Source organism: Podarcis liolepis, assembly GCF_965112155.1.
Source record: "Podarcis liolepis genome assembly, chromosome: 1".
NCBI classification, from domain to species: Eukaryota; Metazoa; Chordata; class Lepidosauria; order Squamata; family Lacertidae; genus Podarcis; species Podarcis liolepis.
In genome coordinates, this window is record NC_139554.1 from 30,888,076 (window position 1) to 30,912,328 (window position 24,253).

Genomic DNA, 24,253 nt, shown 5'->3' on the forward strand with positions numbered 1-24,253 from the left:
GAAACAAACCAACAAACCCAGGGCTTTCTATCACATTGAAGCTGAACACATTCATCGGGTGCATCTGTTAAAGTGGGATCTAGTCCATAAAAGTTGATGAAACATGTTAATAATTAAGGTGCTACTAAGTTCTTCATGTTGGAAAATGAAGAATAAACAGAATTATTACTTATGACCCCGTGCCTGCTCCATCCCTTATTTATTTTATAACATTTTAACCTACTTTTCTCACAGAGGTTCAACACAGTGTAGAATTCCACCCTCTGGAAATCTATGGGTACTCATATGCTAGCCATAAAGCAGTCACATGAATGTTCCATCACCACATAAACTGTTGCTAAAAGCACAGCAAATCGAGTAGAATTTTCCATTCACCTTATTGCTTGCTGGATAGTGATTTGGCCATGTTGTGGAGTGCTCTTATGGTCATTTCTGTTAGACTGGCAAATGGAACATGCATTGGAGCCACTGTGCACTGACGGTCCAGTTTGATCATGGTGTATCAATCCCATACAGGGAAATCATTTAATTTGTGTTTTGCATTTTTTTCTCCAAGGAGTTCAAGCTGGTGCACAAGATGGTTCTTCCCCTCCTCATTTAATCTCCACAACAACCCTGTGAGGTATGTTAGGCTGAGAGGCAGTGAATGGACGAGCTTTATGGCTGAGTAAGTCTCCCAGGTCCTAACCTGACACTCTAACCACTACACCACACTGGCTGTCTCATGAGAAAAGAAGGACGAGATGCCATTTCTCAATTTTTATTTTTCAAGGGTTTATTGGGTGATTGGTGGTTCCTGTTTGTCAGCTTACTCTAGTTTGATATGATTTTAGACCGTTTTTAAAGATGTAGGGTTGTGTTTTTTGTTTTCTTTTAAACTAAATTTTATCATGCTTTTGTTGTTCATTTATGCTGCATTTTGTAAACCACTTTGAACATTATTTTACAGTAGTGTCATACAAATATTTTAAAACAAATGCATCTCACTTCTGCTTATTTCTTTCTAAAGAAATAATTTCTGGCATTTTTCCACCCTAAGAGTTCCTAAAACCGTACAACAGGTGTGCTATTTCTGTAGCAACTACAAATATTTCTCACATGATGGAAAGGTCACATTAGGTAAGCTTTAACTTTCGAGATGCTGTTTAGCAGCTGGAAATAACTGGGAGGCGGACACCACGCCAAGTACCCAACCCACACTTTTTTCGGCTCAGGGACAAGCTTTCTTGGAAATCGCTCCTATATATAAACAAGGACGCCTGGAAGCTACTTTACCGGCGCAGCTTGTCCGCCAGAGGGCGCCGTTCGCTTGCCTTCGTTACTCTTGACTCTCAGCCTCCGGAGATGTTTGTACTGTAAAATAAATGAAGCGGGGCCCGCCTTGATCAGGTCTAAAAAGTGCACAAGCCTCAGACTTTTCCCTCAACCCACAATCTCCCCTTCGAAGGTGTACAATATTTTAAAAGGGAAAGCAGAACCGGGGGAATAAACTCGCCAGATTGCGTACATTCCAGTTTTGCGAGTTCAAACCTTGATGTCCCTCCATCATGAAATTATTGTTTTATGGCACAGACGTAATTACCCTGTCTGCTCAGAAGCAAGCCCTATTGAACGGGGCATACTCTCAGGTAATACACTGGCAAGAAAAGTGATTGAAAGATGGATACCAATGTCCCCGCCCCCCCTATTGTTGGCATTTGGTCATTCCCATGGAAGAATCCGGACTCGGACTACATAATTCGGCCACAACCCATCCATCCTACAACCATCCCATTGGTTTCCGTCAAGTTTCCTTGCGAGCAGGGCTGCGGTCCTCAGCAGCGCACCAAAAAATCAATTCCGTTTGAACCAGTGGGGCTTCTTGCGCCACGACCCCCAATCCTGTAAAACTGTGCCGTGAAGGTCGGGGTGCAGCTGTGTTTCGGATCACCATTCACACATCCTTTAAACCCTAACTGCTGGCAACGACCCGGGCAGAATTGTGGACGCTTCTCCCCCGCCCCCGAATGCGTGGGATGGAGGCTCCCATGGGGGGGGGGGCACCATCGGGTGGTTGGTCTGGATCCATGAATCCGCGCGCACGCGGTCAGAAGCGGAATTCTCTGGCCAACCTTTCATTCGGGGGTGGGTGGGTGGGGGGAGTTGGCAGCATACAGGAGAAAACTTGTGATGCCCCCCCCCCACTTCCCCGGAACCGCAGATGCGCGAGAAACAGGGCCTGGAGAGACAAGCACCCCCACCCTAAATCAGCGCAGGACGTGGGCGTCAATGTGCCTGTGTGCATGTATTCTCCCCCCCCCCCCCCGCGGGCCTTTCCACAGGACGCGCCTGTTTAACACATTAGAACTGTGCTGGACGCGCAGGCTGGGCTGGGAGAGCTCCCTCGCTCGCTCTCTCCCCCTTTGCCCGTCCCAGAGACGTCATGGGAGGGAGGTATAAAATTTCAGGCGAGAGGAGCAGAGAGAGGCAGTGTGTGTTGTGAGGGCGCGCAAAGGAAGAGGAGGAGGCGGCGGCGGCGGGACAGGGGGCGCGAGAGTGAGAGAGAGAGAGAGACGCGAAGGGGGCTCGGCGCCGGGGAGCCCCGTCGAGCTCGAGGGGAGCCGTGGGGAGGAGGGGCGAGGCGGACCAAGGGGAAGGAGACGGCCGCCTGGCACCTGGAGACGGCGGAGAGAGACGCAGGCAGGCGGCCGGCCGGCAACCAGCCCAGCCAGCGCCCGCGGGTCTCCCGCGACGGCGCTCGCTCGCTCCCTCCCTCCCTCGACGCCGCCAATGAAGCCGAGGCGCAGCTCGTGAAGCGCCTCCGCTTCGGCCCGCCTGCCGGGGGAATGGCGACCAAGCGGGAGGCATGAGCGGGGCGCGCCGGCCGCCGCAAGTGCGCTCCCGGGCCCGCCCGACACGTGCGCTCCCGGCTGCGCCTCCAGGGCTCCTGGCTCCGGAGCCGCGCCGCGCCGCGTAATTGTGAGCCCGGGGAGCAGCGGGGGCGCGCAGGCACGGCGGTTGGAGCCCCCTCGACGGCCGCTGTGCGCCTTCGGACTCATGGAGAGGGACCCCGGCAGCGCGAGGCGCCGATTCGCTCCCTCCTCTTCCTCCCGCTCCCGTTGCCCGAGTGCTGCCCGCGCGTCTTCCTAGAAGTCCCCCCTCGCTCCCGCGGCCGGGGAGTTCCTTCATGCACCTTCTCGCCGAGCGCCGCCAGCCTGCAGGATCCGCCTCGTCGGCGGCGCCCTTTTGCGCGCGCGCGCTCTCCGCCGAGGGGGCGTCCCGCCGCCGCCGCCGCTGCTTCCTCCTCCTCCTCCTCCTCCTCTCCCCGCTCCCTGCCGTCACCGCGCCTGAAGATGCACTTGCACAGGGCTCTGTTGCTCCTCTCGCTGCTGAGCTTGGCCACCGTCAGCCTGTCGCTGTCCTCCTGCACGACGCTGGACCTGGAGCACATCAAGAAGAAGAGGGTGGAGGCCATCCGGGGCCAGATCCTGAGCAAGTTGCGCCTCACCAGCCCCCCGGAGACTGTGGGGCCGAGCCACGTGCCCTACCAGATCCTGGCTCTGTATAACAGCACCCGGGAGCTCCTGGAAGAGATGGAGGAGGAGAAGGAGGAGAGCTGCTCCCAGGACCACACCGAGTCTGAGTACTACGCCAAGGAGATCCACAAGTTTGACATGATCCAGGGCTTCCCGGAGCACAGTAAGTCCCGAATCCTGTGTCCCCGAAAGGGCTTTTGTTGGGGAGGTGATGCCTAAGATTCGCAGCGGTAGCTTGGAAGAGATGTTTCTGTGCAACTAAAATCTCCAAGGTGGGGAGAGGATTGGGAGAGCACATCTGACTTGGGTTACTCTTAAGTCCATTTTAGGGGTGGAAAGCTGAGGCAGAGTGGTATGGTTACATGTGTAAACTGGGATTTGAACCCAGGATTGAAGACCCAAGGCTTGGTTCCCTGGATTATTCTGATTCTCATAGATGCCTGGGAATTCCAGGTTGCAAGGATGGAGAGAATTTCTCTGCCTGAGCTGCTGAAATCAGGAAGGCAGTGTTTTGGCAGCTGAAATGCCTTTTCTCTGGGATGCAGAATCCTGTCCAATCAAGTGGTTGGCAACAGCTGCCCATTGCACCACTGACTGCAGTGCATGTGCTGTGAATGTATGCCAAGGCAGTTGTGCTGTTGCAAGTAGTATCCTTGCACACATATCAGCTATTCAGCTAATCTAGCATTAGATGCACTGTCTGTCTTTGCAAAGACTTGTGCGTGTTGCCAGTGTATGTTTTGGATGCACCCGTATATCTGAAGCAGCCATGAGTCAGGAAGGAATGTTTGTGTGTCCAGGTTGAAGTGGGGGAAGCATTCGAGTGAGAGAATGAAATGCATCTGGCTGTGAATTTGTGGCAGATGTATGGAAGTGTGGGTCTGGCCGATTTACATGTAAGCTGTGCGCTCTCTGTGCATTGACTTTTGTTCATATGTATCCATGATTTTTGTACCCGCAGTAAACACTTTTCAAAACTGGGCCTGGAATCTTGGCAAACGCTTAGAGTGCATAGGCAGGTTTTCCAATCATCTGGGGGCTGTGAGATCCTGGCAAAAGCCATGTTTCCTTTTGCTGCCATTAGGTGTCCTCGTGGGCTCTTGAATTACAGCAGAGCGGTTTGGGGGTGGGAAGAAGGATGTGGCCAAGTGCTGTTGAGGGAGGGGTGCAACCGGAGGAGGATGGCAGGAGTATCTTTCAGGATGTTGATCAATGTGAAGAGGTTGGAGGAGCTGTGGAAATGTGGCTCAGAGGCAGGCACCCAAACAATAGTGCACACTTTGGGAGCAAGTCCCATTGAAGAAAGCGAGCCTTGCACCCCAGGAAGAGGCTGGCAGAAGGCTAACTTGCTTTGAAACCCTGAGCCATGGAAGGCAGGCACTTGCTGTGGATCTACCCCTCCCAGCAGGTGAAGAAGCCTAAGCAGCGTTGGCACCAGGGCAAGCCAGAGCTGAGCCAGCTCTCAGTGTCTTGGAATAACATCAGCCCCAAATCCAGCCAACGAACAGGAAACCGAGCCAATGTCTAGAAAACTAAAGTAGGAGGGGTGGAGGGAAGTGGGAAAAGAGAGGCTGAGAGGGAGAGCGGGGAGGGACGTACTTCAGGATTGGGAGAGAAAAGGCGTTATGAGGCTTGGAAGCCAAACGTATCCTTGAAGGGCTGAGCAGCTACATTAAAATGTTCCATATGTGAGTAGCGGTCACCACAAATACTGGGCAAGAGTCCTTCCTTGTGGGGTACATGCACGCATACATGAACACTAGGCATAGTGAGGTAAGCCGAGTTGAGTGGATTTGGGTTATGTTTGGCATGTGGCAAAGCGGGGTGGGCATGATCAGGCATAGCCACAACTCTTCAACCCACCCATGGATTTGCAGCCGTAAGGGGAATGTAAGGGGAAATTGTTCAGCCACTGAAGCCCTTTGGCTCAGATCCACTCCTTCCACCGTCCCAACACACCACTGTGGTCGCATGACCTGAGTAACACAGGAGCTTTGCACAAAAACAAAACGGTGTGGATGTCTTTCCAGGCAGGAAACCATTTTTTACAAAGTAGCTCCCCACACAGTTTGGGCAATCCCAGCTTTGCCAGCCAGCGCTATCCCCACCTCAACAAAGAGGGTTTGTGTTAGCATGGTGGAAGTGGCCAAACCATGTGAGGAGCCACTTCCATGTGAACCTTCACACTTTCCTTTTCAAGAGGGGAACCAAAGCCAGCATCCAACAAAATAGACGCAGGCTAGTGCATGGACTTTTGACTGCAGAAACTAAATTCCCCCACCTCTCCTCTCCCTGTGTTGAGGGCATGTGGTGGTGAAGAAGTAGGATCTTTTTTGGTTGGATGCTACCCCAAGTCTCCAAATGGAGTCTAAGAAGAACTGGGGGCAGCCCAGAGAGCAAGCCGAGGGGAAGCATGGAGGATGAGGAAAAAGAGGTGGAAAAAGCTGGAGTAACAGGGCAGCCTCTTCCCAATGCAGAGGAGATGGTCGCTGAGCTACTAACAGGAAGGAAGCACAGCAAAGCAGCCAGATCCTCTTTATCAGTGGCAGGGAAAAGGAAGGTGCTGAGGAGGCACCACAAAGATGCAGATGCTAAGCAGATGTTGTGCATCTGTGTCTCCTCACACGGAGGGCTGGCAATGTGGAGCCCTAGAGGCTGAGCCTATGCAGATGTGGAGTCACGTCAGGAGGTACAGTATCAGCTTTTCTTAGCGCTGCTGTTGCAATGCCAGCGCTGTGATGACAGCCAACCATCATCTGTGTTGTTATTCTTGCCCAGCTTCCCAGAACAGTGAGAAGTTCCAGAGGGGCAGCGCCTACCTAGATTTGGTTTCCTTTAGAAGGGTCGCTGGAGACTGGCTGGAGTTTTGTAATCTTCAACATTATTTTCAAATACACTGGTAGAGCATGCAGTAGGTGGAAGCGCACATCTTAAACACCCTGACAGTTGATCCAGCTGCTCCACATCAACTCTCCAGGGAAGAGCAGTCAGGACCCCAAAATGCTTTCAACTTCTGACAAGAGGGTAAAACTCATCTCGGCGCTCTCTGTTTCTCCCATGAAAGCAAACCAACCCTGCTAATTTAAAACCTGATTCTGTTATTCTGTTTGTGTACAGAGCCAGATTACATGAGGTAGGGGAACCAGAAGACTTGAGGAAGATCCAGCCATTGAGAGCAACCAAACTACAATGTCCTGAACAAAATGTTAGGAAGCGGTAACTTTCCCGCCAGCTGCGAAGGAGATTTCGGCAGGTCCTTCTCACTCCATTAACCCACTTCTGTATTTTTCTCAGTGGGCCCTGTCTCTTCTTGGTGATGTGAATTTCAAGCCCAGAGCCAATTTGCACACTCCAGTTTCAGGATCAGTTCTCCAAATGATCCTTCTGAAAACAATTTGGGAACATATAGCTGTTGTTAATGGGTCCAGGGAAGTCCTTGAGCCCAAAACCGAATGGAAACTTTAGAGGTGACTGCTTGAAATGTGATCTAGTGTAGGGGCACATAGCGTCTCCTGTGTTCTATCTACCTGCATACTGGTAGGGAAGTCATTCAGGAATATACAGTAATGTATTCACACATTACATTCCCACAAGTAATTGGGTATAACGACTGCAAAAGACAACATGTGAACCAGCCCTGTTGTTTCATCCTGGAATAAGGTATTAAGGTGCCATTTCAGCTAGATTCATTTGTGGAAGTGAATGGTTCCTAATATTCATTTGATCAAAGCCCTGCATAAAAGTTACATGATTAATGTAATGATTTTTTTAAAAAAAGTCAGAATAACTCATCTAAATGGATGAGGGAAAGAGAGGTGTCAATAACCATTAATAATGGATCTACATTTATGGTGAATGGGAGCCTATGACCTGGCAGGTCCTGTTGGATTCCAGCTCCCATCACACCAACCAGCATGGCCAGTAGTTGGGGGGTGATGAGAGGATTGTAGCCCATCAAGATCTGGATGTCCACTGGCTGCACACATCTGATGCAGAAGGACCATGCCATTGCCCCAAGATGCTCTTGATTAAAGTTAGACTCGCCATAAATAGGAAGTTGGAACCCATAAATCACTATGAAGAAGCTGGGGAGATGGAGGCGAGGTTGTCAAGATCCTTTTGTAATAGATATGCCCCCCTCACTTGCTGCGAGAGGAAACATGGCAGCTGCTGGGCTTCTCCCTGCCGTACAGCTGTGCTGATGCTGATGCAGATTAAAGCCAGTGGGGAATGCTACCTAGAGGAAAGGAGGGAGCAGATTAGTCAAAGTGAGACATGGGAAGGTGGTTGGCCCAAGGTGAGCCTATTCAGAATGCTAGGGCAGTTTACTTGGGTGTAGAGAGAGAAAGCACAGGCCAAGACAAAGATGGAAGGGGTGGCGAGACTCGGAAGAAGCTGGTAGAGAGGTGCCGCCAGGTGGAACTGGGTTGCTCTGGCAGAATGGCTTTAGCCTACCGGGCAGGTATGTTCTCGGTCTGTAACTGTGTATCTCCACAATACAGTGATAACAGCTGAGCCACAGACTCCATGGGCAAAGGCGTCTCCTCTGTTGGTCCTTTGGGACCAAGTTGTCTTCATCCCAAGAGACGCCGCTGAACTGAGATCACAGGGAGGAAGATGGGGTTGAAATTTAGCAGGGATTTGCCTTGCAGAAATCTGTGGTGCTCCAGCCACTTGCCTGAGCAACGGATTTGGTCCCATGTCTTAAAAAAGGAGAAGTGGCTGATGTTCAACTTTCCCATGGCTCTGTCCCTCTGCCAGGTGGTGATTCAGAATGAATGCGGAGCCAAAGCCAGTCTCCTCCCCGTTTCTCTCCCTCAGGAAACGGGGAGAGCCTTATTCCATGGAGGGTTTCAGGATTGATACAGGCAAATCTGAGCTTACACACACAGGAAACTGTTCTGGCTCCAAACCATCCACCAGAAACCTCGCAAGCATTTGTCCTGTTCCAGGACTTCGGTCCAGCAGGGGAAGTGAGATAGCAGGAGGAGGAGAGCTTAAGCTCTGATAGGAAAGCAGACCCGATATTTTAGGAGCAGCCTCACATCCTCGTTCCAGATGGTGATAAAAGAGGAAGCTCCCTACACATGCACACAAACACGCCCTGCCTCTCCAGCATTTCATCCCTGGGACAGTAGTGCATCGCAAAGAGAGAACGGGTGGCTGCGGTCCATGTTTAGCCTCAGCGTGGCAGGCTTCCCAAAGGGCCAGGCATGCTTGTCAAAAAGCAGCTGAGAACACCACAGCTGTCTGCCTCTGGGGAAGCCGCCTCTGTATCTGTGTGAACTAAGGACCCCACCCAGCCTTCCCCTGGTCTTTCTAAATATTCCGGTCTGACTTTGGTGACCAGGGTGCAACTGGTCATCTTTTAGCAGCCTTCAGCCTCTGCCCAAATTCATGTAGCTGTTTGCAAACAATCTAGCCATCCCCCAGAATCTGGATGGGCAGGAATGAGAGAGGGAGGGAGAGAGAGGAGGGAAGGTGGGAGGGAAGGAGTTTCCCCACCCACTTTTGGCTCTGATCCTGCCCACAGCCTTGTCTCCCACCAGCATGCGGTCCTTGACAGATTACCCCTCCCTCCCAAAAAAAACTCCAGGTTTTTCACTCCTGCTTTCCTATGCATGTAAACATCTATCCATTATAAGTTTTACCATTGTTGCTTGTCCCGAGCATTGGGAATGGAATGGGTTTAAAGAAACAAACGAATGTGCAGTATAAAAGAGAAAACTAAAATGCAACCAGTGTTTTAGTAGTGAATGTGCCTGGGACACAGGGCTTCTTTGTTCCTTGATGCCGAGAATTGTTAATCCACTTACAGGAACAGCAGCTCAGTAGAAGCCACAGCTACCTTCCTCACTACCTGTGACTTGGTGACTACATGGGACTATTTCACACTTGGTCCCCTAAGCATGTTTGCTGTGGCTTTATTGGTTCTGAAACAGGGTTCATGGCTGTAAGCATGTAAGAGTGTGAAAGATTTGCATTTCCAAAGTAATGGCGATCCTGTGCCATATGTACAACTATATATACCTGTGCATACCTAGGGAATCCCCCATGTCTGTAGAAACCACTGTCTTCTTATTGGGTGTCCCTGTTTCCTTTTCCAGTCTGGTAGTGAACTTGGGTGGTCAAGTGCCTATTGGAGACTGCATTCCCCTCGCCTTTGTTATGTGTATCGAGACACAGAGATCATCCATACCCCTGAGCTACTGCCAGGAACGTAGCTATGGGCAAAATGACACGTTTTATTGAGCCATTGTAATTCAGTGCATTGTAATTCAGTGAAGTTCTTGAATTTAACATAAGGTTTGTTGGTTTACAGGGGTCAGCAAACTTTTTCAGCAGGGGGCCTGTCCACTGTCCCTCAGACCTTGTGGGGGGGCGGACTATATTTTTTTGGGGGGAAATAATGAACAAATTCCTACACCCCACAAATAACCCAGAGATGCATTTTAAATAAAAGCACACATTCTACCCATGTAAAAACATGCTGATTCCCGGACTGTCTGCTGGCCGGATTTAGAAGGCAATTGGGCCATTTCTGGCCCCCAGGCTTTAGTTTGCCTACCCCTGGTTTATTCCTTGCAGAGGAGGCTGGTTCTTTAGAGTGAGCAGGGCACTGTGCCACCAAACGCAGCCTGCCCCCATTTGCCTACTGGCCCTGGCTGTCAGTTTCCTCCTGCTCAGTCTCAGTCTTGCCCAGGCAGAACCAGCAGGCAAGGGGGTGGTAATAAAATGAGAATTAGTTGGCTCTGCCTGTCATTGGCTCCACCAGCAGTAGGTCTCCTCTCCTGGCATCAGCTACCACTGATTCCTTCAGGCCAGCATGGCAAAACGACTGTCTACCATGACAATGCTGGAAGCAATGGGGGTTTTTCTCCTGCACAATTTAGGGAGAAGAATCAAGGTGCAGCTAGACCCTGTCTCAGCTATTAATAACACTGTCACCAAGTGCTCAATTTATGAGCCTGAGATCCTCTCATCGGTTGGATTATGGGCCATCCTGTCTAATAGGTTATTTCGGTTCCTTCTTTTTCTCTTAGATGAACTGACTTACTGCCCCAAAGGCGTAACTTCCAACCTGTTCCGTTTCAACGTGTCTTCGGCAGAGAAGAACAGCACCAACCTCTTCCGGGCTGAGTTTCGGGTCCTGCGAGTGCCAAACCTCAGTTCGAAACGCACAGAGCAGCGTATTGAACTCTTTCAGGTGAGCAAGCTCAATGCTGGGGCAGAGTGAAGTGTCTAATTGCTGCCCCGTCTCCCCAGAAAACATAAATGCTAACACTGGGACCCTCTGTTATTAAACACCATTTAATGTTACTTCTCTTAATGGTGTTACAATATTCTGCACCCAAAGAAGAAATGTGGGAGGGGAAGAAATGTGCAAAGCTGTAGCATTAGGGGAGCATTTTGTAAATGATCTCTCCATTCTCCCATTTTCCCATTCGTTTTCTACATCTGATTTAACTCCCCCATTTAAAGCAAACGCTGCTGTACTTCAGGGAATAGCCTGATGTATTTAAAGAAATAATAGAGCATTGGAACATTGTACATGTTCCAATGCTCTATTATTTCCTTACATACATTAGGACTCATGGTTTCCCAAACTTGGGTCTCTGGCTGTTTTTGGACTACAATTCCCATCATCCTGGAACGTAACCCTTGCATAAACATAACCCTTGCCTGTGCAATGTATAGTTGGCCCTTTAGTACCTTCTTTGCCAGTGTTGCTTTCCCAGTATTTGTGGTGACACGCTGGAAGCAGAATCCTGTAAGCAGTGGCACAGGACCAGCTGGCCTATGCGCAAGGAGGCAGCACATGTGGAATTTTCCAGCAGTTTTCCATCCGATTAGCTGCCGCTTGCCTAGCTGTTGTGCAGCAGATCAGCCTTCAGTTTCTGACTGGCCTCCTTGTTGCATTTCATCACACCCAGTCAATCCTTGTGTGTTCTCCTGTATATTTTCACTTCTTCCTGTCTAAAGCATGTACAGAACTTGGAGGGATTCTCCTCTGCATTGAGCAGCAACTATTCTGAGTGTTCTTGGGCTTCATCGCCTTCGTAGCCAGCAAATCGGTAACACACGGGAAGCGTGCAAATGTTTGTATGGAGAGGATTGTCCTAGTCCCTTCTAGTTTGGTAAGACACACTTGCTGCTGTTGCTGAACTGAGCGTGTCTTGCGTGTCTCCTCCCCATGCAGATCCTGAAGCCTGATGAGCACATTGCAAAGCAGCGCTACCTCAGTGGCCGGAACGTGATGACGCGCGGCTCCCCTGAGTGGCTGTCCTTCGATGTCACGGACACAGTGCGAGAATGGCTTTTGCATAGAGGTGAGTGCAGCAGGAAGGAGGCTCAGGGATCCTCTTTGTCTGGATCAGGTGGTCACGCAGACATGTCCGTCAATAACTCGTCACCGAGAGTGAACTACTCGCCATTCACAGCACAATGTTTAAATTGTTTCCACTGTCCATTTTTATTTTTTAGTTTCCTGACCCTCTGTCTGTCTCCCCCAACAAAATGAAGGCAAGACGTTACATTTTGCCCCAAGGGGGAGGCAAGCTGCGGCAGAAATAAGCTCTCAGACAAGATTTATTTCCCAATTTTGTTTTTGTTGTATAATTATTATTGATAATTTAATAATAATTTGATGTCAATGGCTTTGTGAAGTTTAGCGGTATATAAATACCTCAAATAATAAGTAATGTAAATTATAACAAGTAATACAGTACATATTTGCAATTAATTAAGGAAAGGGAATACGAATCAAAATAGGGAGAGCTAAAAAGAGGATATTGACCTCGGAGAAAGGCATTGCGCTTGACATGATATCTGTGGCACCCAGTCATATTTATTTCGACCTCCCCATTCCTCTAAGGGGCTCTGGGTAGCATAAACTTGCTTCTTTGTCCTCATATATTTCTTCTTTATCCCTGTGAGGTAAGTTAGATTGAGAGGGAATGGTCAGCTGAAGGTTACCTATTGACTTGGTGGCTGAGTGGGCATTTGAACCTAAGTCTTTCCAGTTCTACAAGCCATTCAGACATGCAAATCACCATTTTGATGCATTATGCTCACTCGGTGACTACAGCATCTGTGAAGCAGACAAAAGAGTCTAAATTTAACCAGTAATAACTGTCATCGGTTCATTCTATTTTGTGAGGATGTAAGCATTCTGACAGATTTCACAGCAGCTTCAGATATATGAGTAATTAACTTCTCTGGGGGAAGTAGGCTTTTGAGCAAAGCACTTCACTGGATTTCCGTCATCCTAAGTAATAGTGCTGTTCAGAGAGTTCGCTGGCCAATAATTTTGTCCATTTCTCAAGTAGTTCATTAACCTGCTCCAGTTCTTAGATAAACAGACTGAAAGGCCAAAATCAGAGGGAGAAATCCTGTCCACGCTACAGAAAACCAAGGCAACTAACTTGTAAGGGAGGCCCATACTTGTAAGTTGAGAGTGGCCCCCCACTGCTTCTGTGGCTGTTCTTGCCAAGCCACTGCCAACTCTGTTGCTTGACTCTGCTGTTGTGCCCTGCCCCAGTTGCACAGAGGGTAGACCAAACTAGCCCAAGGAAAGTTGGAAAGGTCGGATGGGTGGGGGAACCCAGCCCCAAAGGTCTCATGGGCAACTGGTATCCCGACTGCAGGTGGAGGTGACTGGCATGAGACTGCCAGTGAGTGCCACTGATTCAATGGTACCACAAACCCCTCAGAGCTGTGCCAGGGTTGTGAGGGGGTCTTGGCAAAGTGCCATCGAATGGCCCCTCTGCATTTCCCATCCTAGTTTTCTCAAAATGCCATGCCTTTGAAGTTCTGTCATCCCAGGGCACTGTGGGTTAAAAGAAAAATGTAAGCTCTCACTGGTAGCTGCCATGTTTTTGTGACACGAAGGCTGTTTTTGCTTTTTTGTTTTTAAATCAACAATGTTCCGGAAAGTTGGGGACATACCATTTTGGAAAAAATAAGAGACTGAAGCAGAGATCCTGTCAGATGTCACCATTGGCAGGCTTCACCATTGATGTACCACCATCGCTGTAACTCTTCCATTTTCAGATTTAGCATGTAGAGGCCATGCTCTCGTCTACATGCACACATGTGAGCACACACATGTGTTGCACCAACACCCCCTTACGAAGGTGGAATTCATGTAAGGGGGTGCACCAATGGTCAGCTACGATACTGGGCTAAATCTGTCACCCCATGGTGAATCCAAATGCACACTCATACAACACGCACCGAGTCGATGTCTACACTGTCTTAGAGGAATTGGCAAGAAATTTGCTTCTGTTTAGCACAAGAAGCTGCTGGACATGAGGGCATCTTGAGGCAAGAATATTGATTCATAGTTGGCCTGTCCTTGCAGGTACAGTCGTATCTGGGTGCCAGTCAAAGCTGGTATGCAGGCAATAAATTCTAGGAGGAGAAGCCGATTTTACGCTTCTTAGAGTTTTCTTGGCCAGAGTCCAGGGACTGAACTATTGGTAGTGCAAAGCTGTTAATCTGACTAGTAGCATGCATGTCGCATAGCTTTTGATGTAGGTGACGCTTGCAGATACAAGCAGCAGGTACCTTACCCAGGGCTTTGCAGCTTGTGCAATATAACAGTTGGTGCAGAGCTCAGCATTCATCAGAGAATAACAGGAGAAATGCCGGCAGCTATAGAATTCAAGATGTGGGATTCAGCAGCTGCCACCAGCTGGGAAGATTAAACAGGTGCTGAGATCCAATGGCTGCTTCTAGCTTGATCCTCAAGAGCCTTAGACAATTCCTCTGACTGCAGCTAGCAATGTCCACTTGCACAGTATATGTTGGTTACTGCTTCTTTCCCCCACCCCTTGCCAGAGCTTTCAAATTCCATGACAATGCAAGGCAAATTCAAGGTCGAAATTACATATGTAAAACGGATGAACCTGTGTTACTGTTCCCAACAAAGATCCCAGTTGCAGCATTTAGGGTTTTGTGGTTGTTTTGTTTTTGTGGGATTTCTGACTTGCAGTACGGAATTCCAAAAAGAAGCTTTCTTGTTAGTCTCAACCATTTATATAAAGACAAGGACAGGACAGTTGTGCAGCCTAATGCTGTTCATATTTACTTAGAAATAAGTTCTGTGGGATTTCTCCCACCAAATTATCATTGGTCTGGAGCCTTGAGTGTCAAGAGTCCGCTCTTTTGTGTGTTTTCTGATTGGGCTCTAAATCTTATTATGAACATAATTCAGGAAAATCCTGCTTAAATGGATGGACTCATACAAATTCAAAAGGACGTGACCATCCAAAATCTCAGTGGAACTTGAAACAGCATCAAAGTGGAACTGCTAGGGATCAGTGGATCGTTAAGTGTTGCTTTCTATCGGTTTCTCATTTTTCCAATATTAAATTCAGTTCTCCACATCTCCATATACGTATTTTTTAAATGAAAATCTCATGAAAATCTATTAGCATTTGAGTGGGCATTTCTCCTAATAGCCACATATTTGTACGCAGTTTTGCCTAATACACACTTTCCCCCAAGCCATTATGTCTAATATAATGCTGTTTTGAACATTATGTTCACTGATTTATGTATTTTCAAGCATACTTTATCCTAGTACATGCACTTTTGCATATATTATTTGTTGGGAAAACTGCATTTGGAGAGGCATGCATTTTGAAGCTGTGTTTTGTACTGTTTCAGAAAGTGCAAATTTAGTAGGTTCGGCTTTAAATGCAAACTGAAGCTGCATTCACACAGTCATTTACTGCATTTACATGTTGCTTCCCTAGCTGTTAATTTCCACATTATATTTGAGCTTTCACATGATACAAAAACCACTTCTGGAACTATAGTGAAACATGGCAAAACTATAATGGAATATAGTGCAAGTTTAGCACTCATTTCCATAAAATTTGCAGACTGGTTTTTGTTTTCTGGAAGGAAATTATATAGATATGAGCACTAAACTTGCACGATATTCCACTATAGTCCTAGCAGTGGCTTTTATATGGTGTGGAAGCTCAGATGTAATGCAGAACTTAAAAGTTAGGGGAAAGTTGCAATAATGGAATAAACTGCCATGTGAATGCAGCTAGAATCAAATTTCTCCGCCATCCCTAGAAGGCTTTCGAGATTGCTGCCAAAGAGCAACCTGGGTCTGCTTACCTGCCCCCCCCCCCGTCTCTCTCCATAGCATCTTCCCTGTCTTAATGTCATTACATTATGCATTTTCCAATTCCTGCCACTGGCAGCCAATGTTGGGGAGCAAAGGTGAGGAACCTGGATGATGTCAGGACATGAGGTGACTTTAGCTTCAGCAACTAGATTTGGTGAACAGGAAACTAAGTTATAAGTAAGAAAAGGTTGAAATTTAAAGTAATATTATGTTTATTTCAAGGTATAAGTAATTGATAAAAAGTACTTTAAATCCAGAAATATAATATTTGAAAGATACAAGTAAGGTATGAAACAAGGTAATAATTTGCTGATATTTTTATTGTAAAGAACGCAGGGTGTGGGAGATGTGGGGAAGTCCAGTTGGTTATGTAAAAATGTTTTTGAAAGTTGGATTTTCTCTTTTTTTTTCTTTGTTTCTTTTCTTCTTTTCTATGTTTCTTATATTTCTGACTTTGTATCTGAAAATGTAATAAAAATATTTTTTTTAAAAAAGGAAAATGCATCATGAGTCGCCACTTTGGGCAGAAAGTCCATATTCACTGCATGTAAAACTCCGCCCCCATTTTCAGCAACATAGGAGAATGTCAGTCCCGTTGTCTCCAAAGAAATTAAACATTGGTGGGACAAAGGAAATGGAATTGCCAAAGAACTGTTTGGATCGCAGGGGCATTAAGTTGCTAGTTCTCATGAATTCTTTCTCTCCAAACAGAATCTAACCTGGGACTAGAGATCAGCATCCACTGCCCATGTAACACCTTCCAGTCCAATGGCGACATCCTGGAGAACTTGCATGAGGTGCTGGAGATCAAGTTCAAAGGTGACAGGGGAGAGATTGGAGGGGGAAGCAGCGGAACGGGCCACCAGGAGAAATGAATCATTTCCCCATCTGCATCGGAGTGTTTTTAAAACATTGTTTCTGTATGGGTTTTGCTGTGTTTCTGAATGATAAACCTGTGTAGGGGTTGTCATAGGAGGGCAGGGAGTACTTCAGAAGTGTAGAGGCACACGTACCTCACAAATGCATGGGTTTGATATTAATCTCCTTTCTGTGGGGAATCTTGGGAACTGTAGTTTTGTGAGGGATTCTAGGCATTTTTAACAGAATTCTAAGCACCTCCCCCAAACAACAGTTCGTAGGACTTTTTGGAGAAAGGCCATGACAGAGAAACTGGCACAGAATGCTAAAGTGAAGGGATATATTCAAGGGTGGATCTACTATGAAACTACTGAAGCCTAAGCTTCAGGGCCTCTAATCTTGGAGGGGCCCCAAAAGCAACAGTAGTCTACATTGCTTAAAAATTTTAGGTCTAGTAAGACCCAATTTGAGTCGCAGGACTTAAATGGATTAGGTTGTTCGTTTGTTTTTGGTATATATTTCAACAGCCCCAATGTTTTAAAAGTCAGTCACACAGATGTTGTCAAGGTGTGGTAATCTGTCATGGTACAACCCCAATGAAGAAGATAACAGTGGTTACCCCCACCTCTTGGTTGCTGGTTGTGAAGGGGCCCCCATGACACTTCAAGCTTCAGGGGCCCCCAAATGTAGCTCCACCACTGCATATATATCTTGTTGCATAAAGGTGTGCGAAGCAGATACACTGCTGAAGTTAAAGTCTCTCTGGAAAACTCGGTTCTGAGGCGTTCTTGGTTAGACTCTAGTTTCCAGCTGTCATGATGTGGGCATGAAGAATTTGGGCATCCAGCCTGAGGTGGCACAGCCAGCCAGCGGCTGAGTTAGGTTCAACATTAGCAGCTGCCTGGCTTTGGGCCCTGGGCTGTGGCCACGATACCCACAGGCTCCACATCCTGGATATTCCTTCTGCCACACAGTTCCAGTCATCTGACATCTTCCTTAAGCCATTAATCTTCCTCGGCCTTTCTTGAGACTGAAACCAGTAACAAGAGGAGCAGATTAATGGCTCCACCACCAGTTTACAAATTATAAAGCAAATGACCCACAACACTTGGTTTCAGGCTAAGAGGAAACCCCGTTTCTCCTGGCAAGGCCGGCTGCAGTCCTTAGAGAGGAACCTCACAGGGGCCAGGCTGCTGGAGAGTTTCCCAAGCTGCCCTCCTCTTAAACATCCTTCATGGATTCCAACAGTTTCCGCTGCAGCTCTAGAGCGGCCGTGCAGTTTTGCTAATGCCCTTCCCCTTCCAGGCATTGAGAGTGAGGACAGCCACGTGGGGCGTGGGGACTTGGGGAGCTTGAAGAAGCAGAAGGACCTGCACAACCCCCACTTGATCCTGATGATGCTGCCCCCCCACCGACTTGGGAGCCCCGCCCTGAGAAGCCAGAGGAAGAAAAGGGCCCTCGACACCAATTACTGCTTTAGGTAAGCGAGGGGTCCCTCTCCTTCCCTTCCACCTCACCCCTGGGGTTAACTGTGGCTCCACCTGATTGCTCTGCAGCTGCAAGGCTGGCAATTGGCTAGTTTTTATTTTGTTTCCATGCTTGCACTGTAATGGGGAAACGTTCTGGAAGCCCAATGCAAAGCAGGGATGGCTAGTTCAGTCAAATATTGTGCTTGACAATGAGGGGTGCCTTTGAGTTTCACATTTCCTGCTTAGCACGTGCAGAGCTCAATGGCTTGCAGTGTTTCCCTCAGTTGTGGTGAAATAGGAATTCAGGGTCACATGCTTCTGATCCTCCTCTCGGCATTTCAGCCTGCCTGATCAAAGGACCCACACTCCTCCCCCATGTGCTTTTTTGGTGGTTCCCCTGACCCTCCCCCCAGAGCCTTTGGGGGGGGCGGGCGGTCCATTGTGCAGTAGGAAGTCCTTGCCCATAGCTTTCGCTGATGGACTTGTTAGGCGAGTAGTTACAAATTTAACCAATTCCTGTCAGGCAGCATAACTTAATTTGGGCTGCCATATCCAGCTGGTAGACCTCAAATCCAGCTTGCTAGGTCACTACCAGCACCTCCAGCACCAAGTGAAAACTATGCTGCAGAGAAGTTCCTCTTTCTCCAAAGCCCTTGATTCCATTTCAAACCTTTTTGTTCCAGGAACATGGAGGAAAACTGCTGTGTGCGTCGCCTCTACATTGACTTTCGGCAAGACCTGGGCTGGAAATGGGTCCACGAACCCAAGGGATACTTCGCCAACTTCTGCTCTGGACCTTGCCCATACCTCCGCAGTGCGGACACAACTCACAGCACGGTACATCAGTTCCTTAATATTAGCAGGGAACCTAGAATTTGGGAGATCTGTCTCCCACAACTTAAAAAATAAATAAATCATAGTTCATAGAGGCTCACAGAACTGTTGTTGGCATCCGCCTGTCTCAAGAGACAATAGAGTGCGCCTCCATGGGTGAAGTCAAACTGCTGTGTTAGTTCACTGGGTGACAAGCCTGGGCTGAGTGTAGGGAGGGGTCCAGTGCCCCCAGATGACAAGACCCCCACCCCACCCCCGGCTTCGCTGATGTGTTTCAAAGGAAAGCATAGCAATACATTCTATTGGCAGAATACATTCTACTGGCAGAATATATTCTATTGGCAGAATTGCCAATAAATTCTCTTGGCAGAAGTTGCCAATAGAAGGCCTTAGGGGTGTGAGTTTGAAGGAAATCTGTATAGAGAAATGACATTTTCTAATTCTTGGAGCCATTTTTTATTTTCTTCTTTTATAATGCTCAAGACTTTGATCTGCCTCATGTTGGTGTGGCATGACTGATGGAAAGGCACTCTGTGCACACTCAGAATCAGTATACAGTGGTGCCCCGCAAGACGAATGCCTCGCAAGACGGAAAACTCGCTAGACAAAAGAGTTTTCTGTTTTGGAGGTGCTTCGCAATACGAATCTCCTATGGGCTTGCTTCGCAAGATGAAAATGTCTTGCGAGTTCCTGCGGGTTTCCCCCCCTTTTTTCTAAGCCGCTTATCAGCTGATCCGCTAAGCCGCTAAAAGCCCTAATAGCGCTAATCCGCTAATCCGTCAATGGGCTTGCTTCGCAAGACGAAAAAACCGCTAGACGAAGAGAATCACAGAACGGATTCTTTTCGTCTTGCGAGGCACCACTGTACCTATTTAGGCTTCTCATAACGTAATTCAAAGTTTAGAGTGGAGTAGTTTGCTAGCAGCTGGTATTCTACCCAGGGATTCTGTTTCACATGGCGTGAGAATTAGATTTAGTCCTGGGTTCAGCTGCCATCTCAGCTCTGTACTCACTTTCAGGCCTTTGGCAAATGGCAGCCTCAGTAGTTGTCTTTCTGCAGAATGGATGCGCCTTTGAGCGAACTTGGGAATAATCGTTGATGTGTCTTGGTTGAGGCTGCTCTTCTCGCATGCACTGAATTTAACTGGTCAAATTCTAGTACTTGTGCTACTGAATACACCTGGTTGCCTCTGGCATGTTTCCTCATGTCCTCTTCATACAGTGATATCTCAGGTTACAGACGCGTCAGGTTACAGACGCTTCAGGTTACAGACTCCGTTAACCCAGAAATAGTACCTCGGGTTAAGAACTTTGCTTCAGGATGAGAACAGAAATCGTGCTCCGCCGGCACGGTGGCAGCAGGAGGCCCCATTAGCTAAAGTGGTACCTCAGGTTAAGAACAGTTTCAGGTTAAGAACGGACCTCCGGAACGAATTAAGTTCTTAACCTGAGGTACCACTGTATTGGAAATGGGATGAATTATGCAAGTTACCATAAATGTACTTCTGTCCAGCTGGAATATTTTGGGTGGGGAACGGAATATAGGAAGGGAAGGAGTCATATGCATAACAATGTAATAAGGTACAGGATGTGTAGAACTACAGAGTAGGAAACGAAAACTGGGAAAGGGCAAGACGTACAACAGTCATTGGGATCCTTCCATCCCAACCCATCCTGATTTTTGAGATAGGTCAGATGTTGTATACTTTAAGCTTTGCTCTCACCTATGCAGGCCACAAACTCCCCGCCCCCAATGATTCTGGTACAAGTCCCTGAACTTGTGTGGCACAGTAGAGTCTACAATCCATTGTGCAGTTGCGGGGATGCCTATTTCTAAGCACTGCAAGCGTTTCCTGGTTGTGGCTTTTTGTAGAGGAGATCTATGTTATCCCTAGTGGCTGGTCTCAGCTGCTCAGCCAAGCCGTGTTGGCATCTGTACAGCATAGGCAGCTTCCTGCATTCCTCGATGACCCAAAAAGAAGGGAGCCCTATGGAAGAAGTGGTAGTGTTTTTCTGGCAATATACTTGGCAGCATCAAGATTTTTAAGGCAGCTGATGTTATGTCATAACCTCAGACTAAAATGACAGAAAACCAGTGCCTGACAGATGGTGTTATGGTCTCAAGGGAAACATTTCCTAGAGCATGTGGAAAGGGCAAGACTTTATAATGGAGAGAGGGCATCGTGAGAGTTTCCCCAATGCAGCTCAATAAAACGCTATTACTTAGGTTGTGAGCCCTATGGGGATAGACATGACCTAGATGAAGCTGCCATAAGCTGATCTGAGCCCACAGGGCAGGGCAAGGTTTAAATATAATTAAGGAAAGACACACACAGTGCGAGAGGATCTGTTTATTAGGAGTGAAGGGAAGTTCCGGCTCCTGTTCGCGAAGGAAGAGAACCCTTCACTAGTCAAATTCTAGTAGTATGCAGGTGTGCCAGCAGCACGATGAAACTGTGAAAAAATGGTCAAAGATGTCCATTATGGAGAAGCCAGTAGAGGGGATTCTGCAACCCTTGTCATTTCAAACCTTAAAGGGATGATTTATGAGGGTTTAGGGAGAAGCTGAGGACTAGAACGTGTGCCATCATGGTTAGCGTTAGGCAGGCTTCTGTAGGCTGAGGAAAATTGTTCTTCTTTTACAGTAAGGCAGACTCCTCAGTATTTAGAGAGGCATTTTTAGTAGGGATAAAAGCAGATTGTGACTCTTTCCCCCATAAATCACCAACACCCCTCTTGCATGAAAAGCAGCAGCCTTTGGGGAGAAGCACTGCTCTAAGGTTAGATGTTTAAAAGAGTGGTTCAGATCCAAGACTGGAGGAGGCGGAAGAATCTGTCAGTCTCCCAGGGCTCTCATCTGGCACTCCCTCTCTCTCTCTCTCTCTGGCAATATATGAGATGGAGCAGAGAGAGACCTCATTGGATTTGTAGAGGATTCAAAAAGCTGGGAGAGAATGTAGATACCCGAGAGGGACTGGATTAAATCCAGCATGATCTGCAGATGCTGGCCAAAGCAAGTTGATTTTTTTCAGCTGTTTTTCTTGAAATTCAAACAGGGCCATAGGATGGTTACACCCAGGGATTTTTGTTTTTAAAAGAGCAGGCTTTGCTTATTTGAATGCAGAGTGGAGGTCTGAGGGCTAGAGGGCTGCACTCGTGTTTCTTACTTCAGGCTGGGCTTTACTCAGCTGCTGCAAATTAATAACCATATTGCCTAACAAGCTGTTAAATATGTTAGCATTGGAGCTGGGTGTGGTAAGCTCCACAGTTTAAGATCACTGAAGAGAAGCATGTTTTCTGCCTAATGGCAATTTGTGTTTTGGCCTAAACAGATTCGTGTGTTTTTCCTGGTTGCTTTTCCAGGTACTTGGCCTATACAATACACTGAATCCTGAAGCCTCCGCCTCCCCTTGCTGCGTGCCTCAGGATCTGGAGCCTCTCACCATCCTCTATTACGTCGGAAGGACCCCCAAAGTTGAGCAGCTCTCCAATATGGTGGTGAAATCCTGCAAATGCAGTTGAAAGGGACCCAGTGCCAACCATAGCCGAGAAATTGCAGCGATCCATTCTCTGCTCCCAGGTCAAAAAGAAACAAGTACTTGAAGGAAGGTACTGTAATCTGGCTTTTCTTACACTGCAGTCAAGGACAATCTACCCACTTTAATTAAACCTTTAATTAAAACAACAACACCACCCACCTCTCTGCCTTCATGCCTCTCTTTTTCTTTGGGAGTTACTTTTGCAATACGGAGGCTGGGGAAGAAGACACACATTTAGTGGACAGACAGAAACAAGCAAATGAGGAAAAATTCACGGAAGGAGGAGACGATTAGCAGAGCTGTGGACATTTGGCAGGAACAATGGGACTTCTTATCCCACCGTTGACTTCTCTGCGAGCCCAGCCTTTTCTACAGAATAACGAAGATTTCCTTATGAAGGAACGTAATATTTTCTTAGAACCAGAACATAATGGACATAATTATTCTGCCTACAAATGGGTGCAGGAGTCAGTGGTCCCAACTTCTCAGAACGACCACTTTAGAGAGGACCTCTTGACTATGGTGGATTCTCACAGAGTTTTCTCTCCTCCTGGAGTCCCTGCTCAATTACCTCTGGGTAAGAGTGGGCAGCAAATGCAGGATTCTTCAAAGTAATCTCTAAAGGATCCTGCACTTGCTGTGGTGGCTAAGGTATTGTAAGGAAATCTGCACATCTCTTGCACAAGGACCTGGCCCAGGCCACACCTGCCAAGGTTTTATTAAGAAGTATTAACCTCAACTATTGTAAAAAATAAATAAATAAATATTTTTTGGATTTGGGAACTTTCTGTTAAAACAAGTTGCTTGGTCAGAGGAGGGGAATGGGTAGATGCACCAGAACTGCCAAAATTGGCTCCCTTCTGAAAGCCTGCTGTTCTTGATAAATCTGTGGTCTGAGGGATTGGAGAGCAGATAGAACTTGAGCTTGTTTTCTGCTGAGAATGAAGTCGCTTAGCTTACCATGAACATTTGGTTGATTTTGGTTCTTAGTGAACTAGTCAGATCACTTTACCATGAACATGATAATGACGCTGTTTACTTCAACCGCATTTTGTTCTCCTGTGAAGCTGCTTTATACCAAAGCTATTCTTCATTGTCCTATTATGTTTGGGGCTGCCGACACTGGCTGGTAGCAGCTCTCCAAGGTCTCTGGCAGGGGTCTCTTGCAGCTGTGCTATCCCACATCGTTTTAAGTGGAGAGATCAGGAATTCAACCTGGGACTGGTTCCATGTGCTCTACCATTGACCTCTTTCAGGAATGAGGCCAATAAAAAGGGGGCCAACTCTGCTCTTGTTGCAGTGCCTATTGGTCCTTTGCCCTTCTACTTATGTTTCATTTTCACATACTTAAGTGAGGGGCTGTGACTGATCTACAGTAATCCAGTTCTCCTTGCTTGCATTTCCTCCTTTTCCACCATAAGCCCCACTCCATCGCCGTGACTCTGCTGTTTATGCTCACTCCTCTGCTTTTTTCGTGTGTGGTCTCCCATCTACATCAGCTTAGTACCAAGCTCGCCTGCCAATGAGATTAACCTTCTGCCCTTCACTGTGGTCCTGAGCCAGACTAGGGTTCCCACACCTGCAACCTGGATTGGAAAAAGCTTTTCCCAATATTAATGGCTGATGCAGACAGGCAAGAGTTGGGAGCATGGAGGTGAGCAAAAGCGCCAAGGCCCTGATAAGGACTGGGGTGGGTGGGTGTGCCTCCAAGTTGCTTCTTGTTTTTTAAGCCCATCATGCAACTGCTGCTGGTCGGTTTCAATTGACCCTTAGCCAGATAAATACTGGTGATAAAAATCCATGTGGACCTTCCTCCCCCCCCATAACGTTTTGTCATAGGTAGTCTTCAAGGGCAGGGGGAGCACATTTCGCCCTTACCCTGGAAGCAGT

At 47.6% G+C, this 24,253-nt stretch overlaps 1 protein-coding gene across 1 annotated transcript; it reads left to right on the plus strand.

Moving 5' to 3' along the window:
• Window positions 1–3,151: 3,151 nt before the first annotated feature.
• On the plus strand, window positions 3,152–23,146 carry TGFB3 (transforming growth factor beta 3). The gene is given in 8 exon segments (XM_083503247.1): window positions 3,152–3,220; window positions 3,222–3,678; window positions 10,559–10,722; window positions 11,716–11,845; window positions 16,375–16,482; window positions 17,827–18,001; window positions 18,674–18,827; window positions 22,188–23,146. Coding segments are annotated over 8 exon segments (1,401 nt in total). The 5' UTR covers window positions 3,152–3,166; the 3' UTR covers window positions 22,347–23,146.
• The last annotated feature ends 1,107 nt before the right edge of the window (window positions 23,147–24,253 follow it).